The sequence below is a fragment of the Panicum virgatum genome, chromosome 2K (assembly GCF_016808335.1).
Source record: "Panicum virgatum strain AP13 chromosome 2K, P.virgatum_v5, whole genome shotgun sequence".
Taxonomy (NCBI): domain Eukaryota; kingdom Viridiplantae; phylum Streptophyta; class Magnoliopsida; order Poales; family Poaceae; genus Panicum; species Panicum virgatum.
Genome location: NC_053137.1, coordinates 11579632 through 11594904, shown reverse-complemented (window position 1 = coordinate 11594904; position 15273 = coordinate 11579632). Strand labels below are relative to the sequence as shown.

Genomic DNA, 15273 nt, shown 5'->3' with positions numbered 1-15273 from the left:
TTTTATTAGAAGAGGAAAAATAACAAAATAACAACCAACAACCCAAAAGAGAAAACAGACGGTGGTGCTCCGTCCAACAACTCTCTGCACCAAAAGCACACTAAACACCTGGGGGCAACTAACCAAACAACTAACCACTAGCCATGGTACTGGTAAAAGAAAAGGCTAAATTGAACTGCTGGAAGTCTTCCTTTGCTAGAAAAGCCACTTCCTCTACTGACTTCGAGACGTGATTGAAAGTTCTTCTGTTGCGCTCTTTCCAAATATTCCACCAAAAGTAGATAATAATGCCATCGAAGAAAGGTTTGTTATGCTTGTCGAATCTAACTCTGCAACTTTTCCACCACCCCTTCAATGTGGTCGACGCTGTGCTTGGTGGTAAAATCCCAACTCCTAGCCAGCTTATGAGTCTATCCAAACTCACTCTCGTGAAAAAGCATTCTTTGCATAGATGTGTCGGCGTTTTTGGTTCGCTATTGCATAGCTTGCATAATGTGTCGTGCTGCCAACCCCTTTTCGCCAAATTGTCAGCTGTCAAGATCTTTTTCTGGAGTAGGAGCCAGGTGAAAAAACGGCATTTGGGCTCGGTTTTGGCCTTCCAAATTGGGTGGAACACTGACGTTTGTTTTTTTTTGGGAGAAGGTGGAACACTGACGTTTTGGTGTGGCCAATGAACTGAATACGATATGCACTCCTAGTTGTATATTCCCCATTAGGTGTCCACCGCCAGGTGATCTCAGCATCTGCATTAGCATCTCGTTCCTGTAGCTGAGTCACCTCCCACAACTCGGCATACTCTCTGATCTCCACTCCTGTCATCAGTGGGCATACTAGGTCTATCCAGTGGTTTTCATACAGCGCCTTTTGTACCGTAATATTTTTTCTTCTTGCTTTTTGAAAAAGCTGTGGTGCTAAATTCTTTGGCGATAAACCATTCAACCAACTCGAATGCCAGAAGAGTGCTTTGTTACCCTTGCCCACTTTGACAATCTTGGAAGTGTGGAACAACTCTTTGTCCGTCATGTCACAGGGGATGTCTAGTCCTGTCCATGGCCGTTCTTCATTTTTCCATTGGAACCAAAGTCATCTAAGTCTGAGTGCCCTTGCTAGTCGTTCTAAGTCTGAGTGCCCTTGCTAGTCGTTCAAGGTCGAGTATCCCAAGTCCTCCCAAATCCCTTGGCGTGCAAACCGATGGCCATTTAATTAGGCAATGACCTCCGTTCACTTTCTCCGGCTCGTCTCCTTTCCAAAGGAAGCTTCTTCTCATCCTATCGATTTGTTTGATCAACTTTTTTTGGGTTGGGAACACTGTTAGATGATAGATTGGCTGCGATGTGAGGACGCTTTTGACTAACGTTTCTCTTCCTGCCGATGATAACATTTTCCCTTTCCAACCTGGTAGTCTGTCCCAATCTTGTTGAGGAGCGGCTGCACGTCTACCCTACGGAGCTTGCGAGTGTGTAGTGGTAGGCCCAGATATTTGCCGGGGAATGAGGAAACTTTCCCCGGGAAATCCATCAACGCATCAGATACCAGGTCTTTGTTGCATCAAATTGGAAATATTTCCGTTTTGTTCATATTGACCTTTAGTCCCGAACATCTCGTAAAGACTTGTAACAGTTGGCCGATGCGACTCAATTCCTCACGGTCCGGGTTTGCAAAGAGGGCTCCATCATCTGCATATAGGGAACGTCTTAATTTTGCCGCCTTTGGGAGGACCTGTTGAAGAACCTTTCTTTGGGCTGCCAGCTCTATTATTTTTTGAAGGGGATTGATAGCTAGGATAAAAAGTAGTGGTGACACAGCTAAGAAAATCAATGATGACAATGAGTGATTCGTGGTAGGTAGTCATCCCACACCGTAATCGCTGTGTTTAGGCAGCATTCCGGGTTGATCATCCTTTCGAGAAACTGAAGCATTAGTAGCGACCAAATCAAGTTCAAGTAATTAAACAGTACTAGTAAAGTGTACGTGCAGCACACACGTATTTTTTAAATACTATTTAACATTTATTATATATAGTGATGGTTTATGAAATAGTCCAAATAGAATACATGTGTGACATGCATTTTCAGAAAACAAGTAAAAAGTACTTTATATTTATAGGAAAATTAATAAATACTAATTTTATATTTATAGCAAAAGATGTATTTTCAGAAAAAAAACTAATAATAATGTAGAGTCAATATATTATTAATGAAACTAAAATAAAAATCTATAATCAATTTAACTCATACGGAAGCCAATCTATGCGGTACCGATGAAAAGAATGATTTATAATTCTGTAAATTTTCTCATATGGTTGCATCGACTCTGTTGACATGATCAGCATACATGCACCTCTTTAATGTTCCCTGGTCGTGAAAGTTCAAAGAACTAAGCATATATACATCCTGGGAGTAGCAAGCGAATATATAATTCTTTGCACGCATTCTTTCCTAGGTTTTTTTTTTTCTGGTCATGTGCATCATGTCCGGTCGCGTCCTGCAGGACCTCTTGGACTACAAGCGCGACAGGCCGGTCTTCGTTGCCCTTCACGAGTTTCCCAACAACTTCAAGAGACCATCCACCGTCTTGTCCATCTCGTCGGTGTGATTGCGCCCATCCTCCGCGCATTGTAGTTTCACCGTCAGAAATAGATGCTTGTTATTCCCTCATGCTGGATATCTTAGTAATTAATATAACTAGTTATTGTATTATCAGCCGGATGTATATTGCTCGGTCGTACGAAAAGAAGATAAATGCTCCCTCCGTTTCAAAATATAAGACATCCCAAGAATCTTGAAGAGTCAAAGCAATCTCAAGTTTGACCAAGATTATAGAGAGAAATATAAAGATTTGTGATATTAAATTGATGTACAATGAAAACATAACTAATAAAGAATCTAATGGTACTTAATTTATATAATAAATGTCATTATTCTCTTATATAAATTTGGTCAAACATAAAAAACTTTGACTCTTCAAGATTGTTGGAATGTCTTATAATTTAGAACGGAGGGAGTACATAGGGAACATAAAGGTGCAAACCGTGCAAACTTCAATCTGGACCACTGCCGGCCTAATCACACTTTTGTAAACCTCCACTCCCACCCCCCCTGCGCGCCCCGCGCAGGGGGGTGGGAGGGGAGGTTTACAAAAGTGCGATTAGGCCGGCGGTGGCTCAGATTGAAGTTTGCACGGTTTGCATAAAAGGGTTGGTTTGCACTTGATATATTTCCAAATATATAGATGTCACAACCTCAAGAACATAATTATTTGGACATGAATGGTCGTAAGGAAAACATGGGAGTGATCCTAAGTTAAAGAATATTGAGAATGAATAAAGGAAATTTCTTATTTGACACTGAGAAAATGGCCCGTTCCTTCCTAGGCCCTCAAAAAATTTTCTGTTCCCTATTTGACATCCACATTATGTTTTATTCCCTATTTGACATCACCTTCGCTTCCGTTAGTTTCTACCGTGAATCACCCAATAGGAACATTTTGACAAGACAAAATTACCCCGGAACCTCCCACCCCCAAGCCAGACTCGTTCTCTCCCCCAACCCCCGAGCCCGACTCCTCTTCCCCTCGTTCTCCTCCCCCCTACTGCTCCCACCCCCATCAAACCCTAGCAGCGGCGGCGCCTAGGCTTTTCCACCGGCGCGCAGCTGCAAACGGCACTAATGGAAGGGAATGAGGCGGATCCGAAGAGGGGGGGCAACATCACCAGGTGGGAGGATGCGTGCCCTCCCGCACCGTCGCCCCCTATCTGTAGAGAGAGAGAGAGAGGGTGCATCTTCTTTATTAGCTTATTCATGTGAATATTACAATATGGTACTTCCTTTTTTCATTTCCATCATACACTGGTGGATTCAAATATGTTGCCTGGAGCACTCATCTATCCCGCCCATCTCCTTTCTTCCTGGTCTACTTCATCCATGGAAAACAACAGGGGTGATTGGATCCGCCCTGCTTCGGACGCCGCCGCCGCTCTGCTACTAGCTCTTGCAGTTCCAAGTTTACAAGATCGGAGAGAATGAGGAGTACCTGCAGCTGGTGCATCTTATCGGCCGCCATGATGGCCACCTTCCTCTCCTGGAACTTGGAAATTGGTCGGAGTGGGTTATCGTCATGCTCGAGCCAGGCTGCTAGTCCACACACACATGTACATGCATGTATGACAAGAAGCAATCAATTGACAGTAATACAATTTGTTACGTATTCCCTCCTTCCACTTATATATATATAAAGATAGTAAAGTTTGAATCTTTATGCTTGACACCAGTGAGTGGCTCGTGTTTAGATCATCTGATCCCGCACCTTTATCGCTGTTACCACCTCCACCTCTGCAGAGTTCCATTTTGATCCTTTCAAGAAACTGCAAATCAAGTAAAAGTAATTAAGGTCTTGTTTAGAAGCAAAATTCAAAATTCCAAAACTATCTTGCGGCACATGCATGGAGTATTAAATCTAGACAAAATTAAAAACTAATTGCATAGTTTGTTTGTAAATTATGAGCCTAATTAGGCTATAATTAGACAATGACAGATTAATTAGTCTTAATACTCGTAGTTTACAGACGAATTTTATAATTAGTTTTGCGATTATTCTATGTTTAATACTTCAAATGTTTAAATATTCAATTTCAAAAATTTTACATCTTGCATCTAAACATGGTCTAAGTTTCAGGTAGAGTGGGTTGGGGCTTTGCGTTTCCACACATACCTTTAGTTGTTGTGTGAGAGCTCGTTGTTCAATCCGGCCGTCTTGCCCGCTGCCTGCTTCCACGGCTACAGCTGCCTGCTTGCCACGGCAGTCGTCGAACAGGCGAGCGCCATACGACTCGCGAGCAGGGGGTATTTATCGTCCGATCGGCGAGTGACGCACCTGCTGACGACCGGCGGTTCTATTAGTTTGGTGGATAGCAGGAAGCACAAATTCGTCGCCTCACTTTGCACGTAAAAAATCTATCGCTTTATTATTATTGTTCGATGCTGCGACGATCTTATCGTATCTTATATTCGTAATTAGCGCTTATTACTCTTCGGAAGTGCCAAGGAATTATTCTCCAAGCAGCTGAAAACCGGAATTAGGGTCTGCTCGCATGGTTTGGCTTTTTGAGGTGCTTTTGGTCTTTGGAACCAAATGATTTAGGAGTGGGGAGGGTCTAAAGGAAAAGCCACCTTTTGAACCATGGGAATTGGAACGGGTTCCTTTCCAATAATAGTAGGGGGATTCGGTCACTTAGAGCAAGTATTATGGAGAAGTTTGAGCCGGCGACATCCAATAGGAAAGAGAGAAAGGAGTAGGCGACATCCAATAGGAAAGAGAGAGAAAGGAGTAGGCGACTGTCGAGTCGCCCGCTTGAGCCAGCTAAATCTGAAGCAAGTCAGATCTTCTCCATTCAATTGCTTCCACGTATTGAGCAACACATTAAATAGCTGTGGGACCCGCCACCACAGCTCGCAGCCCGAGTCGCTGAGTCGCCCGCGGCAGACGAAACCATAAACCATGCTCTTACGCGTGGGGCTGGATCCACGTGGCTGTGGCTGTATGCACCCTTTGTATATCTTGGATTCGAACATCGCGATTCGCAGATTTGCCATTTCTAACATCAACTTTGTAAAAATGAAATTCCAAACGTGTGCAACTTGATTTTTACGTCATTGTGTGTATTTCCTCCCTTTTCTATTTCGTTTCCACTAGGTTCGTGCCTGTACGTTGCTACGGACAAAATATTTATTGTTAAATACAAATACCTTGCAAATGTATTACATTCAAACCAAGCTTGACAAGTCATGTGGAAATTCAATTAAGTACAATCATATATTTATTTCTATGAATAGATAGGTACCCATTTGCTGCTTCAATCGAGAATGAGCATCAATTTCATACAACAATAAAGACATACTCTTTGATATGAAAAATATTCGTGCACCATTCCAAAGTAAGCAAACAAATAGCTAGATAAGTGATACAATAGAACAAAAGTAAAAATCGGTGCAACTTTATCGCTTTTCATCTCGCTCTCTACTTTCGCCTCCACGGGAACCACCCTAAACAGAAAGCCTTCCAAGTGGGAACTGGTGCTCCAGTTGAGCATCTATTGTTTGATAATCCTGATCATAGTTTTCATTTATAAAGAAGAGAAAAAGAACACTAAATGACTTGTGTGCAAAGTCCAAAATTTACATATAAGGACCAATATGGATACACCGATGTAGAGTTGTAGGCCATCCCTGAATTTTATTGATAAGCACCAATAAATTTATTGATAAGCGCCAATACATCTATACTGACGTAGACAATCTCTGATAACGATAATAGTGACTTAAGAAGGTTGGTGTCTTATCAACGGCTTATCTTAGCGAGAATACATACAACTCAAAAAATAATCCAGGCAGGGGTTGTACCAGTAGGAATGTTCTTAGAGCTACAGCTAGAGCATGGTTCCCAACACCTTTCTTGAAATGTGTTATGGACTCCACAAATTGGCTTACTAACACAAAGCCCTCACACGGCTTAAAAAAAAACACATATAGTCCTCACACGCGGAAGGGAAGATTTGCCGAATTAATTTAAATACTTACACAACAAAAACAAGTTATGGCATGCATAGGCAACCACAAACGTAATAGAAGAAAACACAAAAGTACAATAATTTTATGGTACCTTTGCGTGCCACTAAGATAAGAAAATGGAATAATTGATGGTACAGGTGAGGTATGTATGTTGATGGACATTTCAGACTTTCAGCTCTGCAAACAAAATGAACAATCCAGAGAATTCATATGAGCATTCAGTTTTGTATTCCTTTAAGTGGTGAAGAAAATATGAATATTAAGTCTGCAGTCACCAAGCACCAACATTATGTTTTTAACTGAAGTCCAGTTCTAGCACACATAACTGAAGTCTCCAATCTGAGACCACCACACACAATGGGTACTTTTTGTAAACTACAGTCCAATATGAAAGCGCATGCTCACTTGAAAAGAGATTCTTTGCTACCTGATCAAAATTCATTGTATAATCCTTTCTTTTACTATCATTTCCAGATAGAATTCTTGAAGCAAGGTGGGAGTAAAGAATGAATAACAATCTGGTTTCAAATGTTTTGATTACTCTCTCCGGTCAATATTTATTGACGTTCTTGCTGCTACTTTTGATTGTCTGGTCAAGCTTTGGTGACCTGCAGTATTTCATAGCAAGTTTTAGCAAGGATAATTGGATACCTATTTGACTATGCAGCAGAATTAGTATTTCACAACAAGATTCAGCATGGATACCTATTTAACTATGCAGCAGAATTTGTATCCATGGCTACCCATTTTAATATGTTGACATTCTCTCAAACAGTACTTATTCATTAGTGCCCAAACAGTCTGATATGTGCATGTGTTGCTATTTGACTACGTAACAGATCAAATTTTCTACCATTAATCAAGGGGACGCGATTCTTATCTATTGCACGATCTGCCATGCCAAAATTTAATTAGAAGATGACAGTTACAAGGAGTAAATTATTCCCAAATCGACAAGCATATGTATGTAAAACAGTAACACACCTTAAATGAAAATTGAGACACGGGGTTGAGCTTCTCCGTCAGCAGGGCTGATGACGAAGTCCAGGATTAGCATGTCCTCCAGCAGGGGGCTGACAGTTAGTGTTACGACAGATGATGAGATCTTTGCGGTTTGCGCTGCACACCTGCGCTATGCTAGTCCGCTACCTGCCGGGGTGGTCCGTGACCATGCCTCGGCGACGGCATCCCCTGCACACAGCTAAGGGAGTGGCGGACTCATGGATTGGCTGGCCGACTTTTTATTCTCCTCTCGCACTTCCGGTGCCTTGGCGTCCCTCCTGATGCAACGAGTGAGGATCGGAGGGTGCGGAGGGTAGACGAGTAGTGTGGCCGCGGGGCGTTCCGCGAGCCTCAGTGTGCCCTCGAGATGCCGCCGATTGAGGAGTGGTGCTGCGCAACAGCGCAGGCAAGAGGCGCGGTGGCGGCTTCCGTTTGTGCGGCGATGCCGGCGCGACTGCAGCGGCGCGGCCGGGAGCAGGCGCGGGGGCGGATCGAGGTGAATGTAGGTCCGTGCGGCGGGATGGCCCGGCGGGGCGACAGTCAGTGGCGGAATCAGGATTGAGTCGAACCCCGGGCCGAGTTTTAAGTATAGTCGTCCACAAAATCACAGTTCAAAAGATACATGAAAATATAAACGGAAAGATAGATAACATACAAAAAACATCATCGCAAAGTAATATATTTATTCTTCTTCAGCAATTGATCTAAGTCCTTCTTCAGCAATTGATCCAAGTCCAGAGGTAGAAGCTACTGCAAAATGAAAAAAATTTGGGCCGAACCCCGGGCCATGGCCCGGGTGGCCCGGGGTGTGCATCCGCCCCTGGCGACAGTGGAGTCGCGATGGCATCAAAGAGGGCACGACGGCAGGGCTGGCGAGCGGACGTGCGTGGATCGGTCAGGCGGGCAGGGAACCGGCGGGGGGAGGCGATGATCGCACCGGGGGGAGGATCGGACGGGTGAGATTCCTAGTTGGCAGAGCCACCACAGGAGACAGGGCTAAGGTCGCACTAAGTTTTTTTCTCCCAATCATTCTTTTTAGTAGTAGATAGAGATAGAGAAGAGATATATTTCGTAGGTGTCATTTTACCCTTCACACTTGCATGTTCGTGCCCGTACTGACCTGTACTGCTGGTGGCAGGCGTAGGAGTTGATCGATGCTATGTCGCGTGCGCTACATCCTCCCACCACCATCCCTGACTACTCGGATCCCTACATGTCCGCCACTTGCTTCTTGGCGGCGGCGCCCCTGCTGGAGCGGCGCGGGCCCGGTGGCGCAACGCGAACCGGAGGTGCCCGCTGTCCTTGAACCGCCTCCACTCCGACTCCACGACGTCGCCGTCCGGGAGCATCGTGGGGTAGCGCAGCGTGCCGTAGCAGGAGTAGACCATGCATGTTCTGCTACCGGATGGCCTGCTGCTTCTCCACCATCGTGATGGCCCGCCGCCCGTACGTCGCCGGCCACCATCCCGATGGGGTCGGCGCGGCAGCCGAGGAGCGCCATGTCCGTAAAGGAGGCGACGCCTAGTTGACGCCGTACCGGCCGCGCGAGGTGGCCCAGGTGGAGGCTCCCGGCCAGACGGTGGCGTACAGCGATATGGGCTTGGAGGGGAGGTCACCGCCGCCCATGGCGGCCAAGCGCCGGACCTCGCGGACGTCGTCCATGTAGAAGGCCACGGCGGCGGCTTGATGGACGCGCTGAAGAAGCGGTGCTGTTACATGGACAGCTGGACTACGACATGAAACCAGACCCTGCGCGGCAGCCACCTCTCAATCGATTGATAGATAATCGACCAATGCAATCCCCATGTCCCCAGAACACTAAGGAAGGATTAATCGACAAATCAAATCGATTCACAGGTGGAGAGGTCGAGCAGGAGGCTTAGGGTGGGGCCGTCGGCAGAGCGGCAGAATGCTCATTTAGTCCCGGTTCCCAACAACTTTTAGTCCCGGTTCTTCAACCAGGACTATCCAGCCGGGACAAATGTAAAAATCTTTTTATCCCGATGGCTATTGAACCGGGAACAAAGCCATTTTTCACAGAAAAAAAAGCTCGCTAGCTCTGGCATGCTAGCTCCGGCATTCGTGTTCGGGAGCCAGTTCTCCTAATCTAAAAAATTATCCAAAATTGTAATCTTAAAATGAATGATCTAATTCATCACATGCATATAAGTACATACAAGAAAACACAACAAAATTGATTGATTCACATCACACAAGAAAACACATCTTATCTCACAAATCCAAAATTGATTGATTCACATCACACAAAGATTCACAAACAAAAAAAATCACCAACAAAGCACAAGTTCGTCGCCAGTCTTGCCCTCGCCGGCCCATGGCGGCAGGAGTCCCCGCCCCCCTGTGCTTGCTGCGCCCTGTGGTGGCGGCTCGCCAGGCACCCTCCCGCGCCGGTCCTTGCGTGGCGGCGGCAGCTGGGGCCGGCCCATGGCAGCCGGCGCCTGGCTGCGCGGCACGACTCAGCGGCCCGCATCAGTCCCCGCCGGAGCCTAGCCTCGCGCGTCGGCAGCGCCTCGCCAGCCCCGACCCGCGTCCCTGCCGGCGCCTGGCGGCAGCCCACGCCCGCGCTGCAGCTCGCCAGCACCACTTGCGGCGGCGGTTCGCCGGCCCCTGGCGCTGAGCAACGGAGGAAGCTAACGGAGGGAAGAAGATGATGGAGGAAGAAAGTTGTGGCTGAGAGGATGAGAGAAAGAGATAAGGTTGAGAGGAAGACAGAGAGGGAGCTTGCGATAAATAAAATATGAGAGTCGGAGCCGACCTATTTTATCCCGGGTGGGCAGTTCAACCGGGATTAAAAGATCCTCTTTAGTCCTGGCTGGGGTTATCACCCGGGACTAAAACATTTTGTCCCGGGTGGTAACTCCACCCGGGATTAAAGAGGACATTTTGGTCCCGGTTGAATTGCCCACCCGGGACAAAATAAATTTTTTTTTGCCTTCTACCAACTCTAGATTTTAGAACCTGGACAAAATATCTTATTAATCCCGAGTTGAACCATAACCGGGATAAATGTATAGGATCAAAGACCTGTTCTGTAATAGTGAATGTTAACAGTGGTGCGTACGGCGTACGACCTGATCCGGGATAACGACTAAGATCTACTCTGCATGTTGAGTAAATCACACCTGCTAAATAACTCTCTTGCGCTTTCGTCCTCGCTCGCTTCGAGCAAAAAGTTACAACCGGAGTTATTCAATTTTCCTGGGCCTGGTATTTAAGCTGGTCTGGACTCGACTCAACTTCCAGTACGGGACTAAATCCGCGCCGCTACAGTAGCTGCTACAGTAGCTCCGAATTTGGCCCGGCCCACTCTAGCCCGTGGGCTGTTACAGTGTATGGCTAGGATCAAATTCTACCGGTGGCGAGCAGAACAGAGAGCTAAGAATGGATGGAGCTGCACCGGGGTTTGGCCGCGCAAGAGGAGCGGGTGTTCGCCGGCGGCAGGTCTGGCGGCCGCCATGGCTCGCCAGACTGTTGGCTACGCTACTGATTGCTGGTAGCCCGGACACGGCCGCGCCTGCCGCCAGGAGGACGAGCAGCGAAGAGAAACTATCGGGAGTCGAAACGATACATGGAGAGTGGAGAAAGTCCAGATCGTGGCGCCGGCGAGCAGCCCCAACACGGATGTGTGCACATCCTGCAGGGCATCAGGCTCACCCTGGATGGCGGCAAGCCGGCAGAGGCTTGGCACATCATGTAGTAGCTAATCAAACGATGAATAGTAGGGAGAATAAAATAAACTCCATATTTCTACGAGTGCTGGTAAAAACATGACGACATGTGTTACATGATTACATCAAAAGAAGTATATAGCCACCAGTGGCGAAGCTGGAAAAAAAATTAAAGGAGGGCCGGCGGGTCGAATAAACTCCGATAATATTTACAGATACAAGAATTTTGTAATTTGCACTAGTTTTTCATTGACTGTACTAGTTTTTCATTGACCGTACTAATATGCACTACCTAGTCACATTATATGTTACTTAATGGTGCAATGACAATTCACAAAGAAAAATAGGAGTGGGAGTCAATATATCTTGTTGATTTTAGTTTTGCATTGGTTTCATGCAAAAATTAGGCCTAATTTAAAAAATATATTATATTATGCGATATGAAATCAATAATGTTTACAGAGCATACCATATCAATAATAATTATTTATAAAGGTTAAAATTGGAGAAGTATAGACATAAGCCATGGCTGTGATATGTCTATTGTGATTGCATTAATAGAGCAGATGGTTTGTTGTTACCGTCCATCTCGGCTGTGGCTGCCTGTCTGCTTGCCATTGGTGCCATGTCGTGCATTCGTGGGATGCTAATCGTGAGACATGAGTCCGCTGACACTCTCCACTCAACCACACACAGAGAACGGAGAGACCTTGTGGGAGTAGAGATCAGGGTGGATTCTGACTTCTGATCAGGGTGGATTCTGAGTTATGATCAGGGTGGATTCAGACTTCTGAGGAATCGAATAAAACTGTGGGCTTTTATTATGGGCTGAAGTAGGTTAAGATCAAAATCTGCTTAAAAACTTGAGCTGAGTTTAAAAATATACTTAAGAACTTGAGCTAAGATTAAGTTAATATTAAAGGGTACTTAACAAAATTTGTGTTGTTAGGGGGGCCATGGCCCCTGCCAGGCCCCCTAGCTCCGCCACTAATAGCCACCAAAATAAAATGAGCAGTGGTTAATCATGTCTTATACATGTATTAATATGCAATCTTTTGTATTTACGCGGACCATATGTTAATTGTGGATGCAAAACGAGTTGTTACTGGAATTGAATGAAGTAAATTGCTTTTCATATTCAAGAATGGGTAATAAGGCAAATTTCTATGGACCTAGTCGTATTGTGGAGCAAAATAAGAGTAAGTCATGCCCAGACAAGGACTCGAACCCGGTGCACAGATAAGCTTCCAATCCAACTTCCAGTATGCAACTTGATTAGATTGATTATTGTGTGGAGTAGGCTAGGGTACCGACAGCTGATAGGTTCGTTTATCTATTTTTGAACAGGTTGGCATTTCCCGAAAAGATTCTTCATTTTATTACCCTTTACAGATTTACTTTACCCGTCTAAATTCTTGAATAAACTGGCCCCAAGCCCAGACAAGAGGAATTTACGAACAACTTGGTTTACAAACGCTCAGTCTCAGTGTGCAACAAATAATTGGGAAAGGTGCTAAAATATTCCCCTTGCTATTTCTTAATTAATCAAGGTCCTCGTGGTGGCACAGTTTTGGCGAATAACGCCAGTGCAAGAACGTTGAAACAACCCTGACCGAGTGAGATGAGAGAGAGCCACACATCTGCAGTGTGGCCAAAGAAGGAAAACGAGGACACCTGTCGGAGGAGGCCCTCGTCATCCTGGGAACCCAAGACCACCCAACATGTGTCGCGGATGCCACCTTCCACTCTCCAACAATGGCGGGATGCCATACACGAAGACGAAGAGCAGGTCGCTCCGTGGCCTTGGGAAACCCCACGGTATATAAGCACCGTACCCCAGGAGCTAGCTAGCAGAACAGCCACGCAAATAAAGAAATCCAGCTCCATTGAATCCGAGCATCATCCTGCGCCATGGCCATGGCTCGCCGCTCCTCTCTGGCGCCTCTCTTCCTCCTCCTCCTCTCCGTCCTCGTCTCCGGCGCGGCGGCCGCCCGGACCGTGGCCGACAGCGTGCAGGTCGCGTGCAGCAAGTCGCAGTTCCCCAAGATCTGCGCCGACGGGCTGACGGCCACGCCGGAGAGCCAGGCGGATGCCCAGAAGGCGACGCCGCGGCGCCTGGCCGAGCTGTTCGCGGCCTTCGCGGCCGGGAAGGGCGCGGGCATGGGCGCGTCCCAGGAGGGCAAGGCCAGCACCAAGGACCCCGCCCTGCTCAAGTGCTTCGACGCCTGCGGCGACGACGTCGACGAGGCCATGGCGCACCTCAACGGCCTCATCCGCGAGCCCACCGACGGCAAGTTCCTCGAGCTCAAGTCCTGGCTCGCCTCCACGCTCGGCGGCACCTCCACCTGCGAGGACGCCTGCAAGGACGCGCCCAAGAGCGCCGACAAGGACGAGATCGTCGGCAACAGCCTCGAGTTCGAGAAGCTGCTGCGCGTCACGCTCGACCTCATCACCGAGGCCTCCGGGTCCATGTCCGCGGACATCGCCCTGCCGCCCTCCGACGCCGCGGCCGCGCCGGCGTACGGCGCGGCCGCGCCCTTCGGCGGCGACGCCTCGCCGTCCTCCGGCTCCGACGCCTCGCCCTCGTCCTCGTCGGCAGACGCCCCCGCCTCGTCCTCGTCGGCGGACGCCCCCGCCGCCGCGGCAGAGGGACCTGCCGCCGCGTCCAAGTCGTACGGCGGCGGCGCCAGCGGCCCCGCCGCTGCGGACTCGCCGGCGGCCGCCGCGGATGCGCCTTCGTCCGGCGAGGCCTCCAGCGCGCCGGCGCCGTCTGGATCCTCCGCCGCCGATGCCGATGCGCCGGCCGGGGACTCTGCCGACGCGCCGGCGCCGGGGTCCGACGAGACCGCTCCCGACGACGACGCCAACGACACCAAGAAAGAGTGATGAGCGCCACGGCGCGGGGCTTCGCCGCCTGTTCAAAGACGTTCTTTCTTTCCATGGCAAAATCTGCCGTCCTTTCCCCCCTCCTAACTACTACTACTACTATTAATTATCCACTAATAATAATGAAGCTTATGATTGGGCTGGCTAAGCACAACATGAGGCCCATTTAGATGAATGTGCCTACATGGTGAGCCTGTGCTGGAGCAAGACCGAGGCCCGTGGCAGAGTTGACATGTTTGTTTTAGCTTGTGGTTGTGCAAAGCAGCTTGCAGATTATAGATTTTTTTTAAAAATTTGGATTGTAACAATTTTCGATTGTAAGAAGTCTCTGTTTGGCATCCTGGATTGTGAGAGGATTGGATTCCCTTTTTTTTCTCCTTGTATATCTGCAGTACACCTTACTTAATGTCATGTTTTTTCCCCAATTGTCAAACTTTTAAACATGAATGCCGAGTTGGACATTTTGGTGAGAGAATTCTGTTCAAATATTTCTTTTTGATTGCGCATATCGGTTCGCACTACCCTTACGGTGTAGCATCAAAATGGAAAAAAAAGAGAGAGAAATAACTACTACTCGAAGAGAATTAGAGAAAAACAAGCAAATAATGCATAGTTTTAAATGGAGATTCGGCAAACATACAGTCATACACAGGTAGAAAAGCAAGTAAATAATTCTTTGGCTCCGTTGCTATGAAACTACAATCCCTGATTTGAAAGTTGTGGACGCCACAGAAATGCAAATTTTTCACCTAGCTTATCATCAAGAATAAGTTTGGACGTCTGACCGCATGGTCAGGTCAGGGGTTGTCCGAGGAGCGCCGTTTGCCTATTATGTTGGGCTGAGCCAAAATCCGCGCACCACCTGCTAGTTACGTGTCATTTCACTAGGTGTTTGTGGACCCTAATTGCGGAGTGGGCCCAACCACCAGCTCCTCCCAAGTCGGGCTGATGAAGCAAGATCATACTGAAGAGCAGATGTGGGCCGTCATCCTAGCTAGGTGGGTGTGTGCGTTGGGGGGGCTGCGAGGCAAGTGTGTGGGGGAAGATGCTCTGCTTCTCTGCAGGTGCAGACAGAGGCTACTTAGGCTCTCCGCACTCGTCACTCTCTAAATTCACTCTCTAAAAAGAAT

The 15273-nt window shown here is 47.4% G+C and overlaps 1 protein-coding gene and 1 long non-coding RNA gene across 2 annotated transcripts; one reads left to right on the top strand and one right to left on the bottom strand.

Annotated features, from left to right (window-relative positions):
• Positions 1-3764: 3764 nt before the first annotated feature.
• On the bottom strand, positions 3765-4872 carry LOC120666480. Its single transcript, XR_005671758.1, has 3 exons — positions 4711-4872; positions 4306-4363; positions 3765-4130 (listed from the first exon to the last, which is right to left on the bottom strand). It is a non-coding gene; the product is annotated as an uncharacterized LOC120666480 (long non-coding RNA).
• An 8048-nt stretch (positions 4873-12920) lies between these two features.
• On the top strand, positions 12921-14481 carry LOC120695908 (brain acid soluble protein 1-like). The gene has a single exon (XM_039979116.1). It carries the CDS (start codon positions 13169-13171, stop codon positions 14141-14143), a length of 975 nt encoding a protein of 324 aa, XP_039835050.1. The 5' UTR covers positions 12921-13168; the 3' UTR covers positions 14144-14481.
• The last annotated feature ends 792 nt before the right edge of the window (positions 14482-15273 follow it).

Coding starts and splice junctions, on each gene's coding strand:
- LOC120695908 (XM_039979116.1), top strand. CDS start 13,169: ATGGCCATGGCTCGCCGCTCCTCTCTGGCGCCTCTCTTCCTCCTCCTC.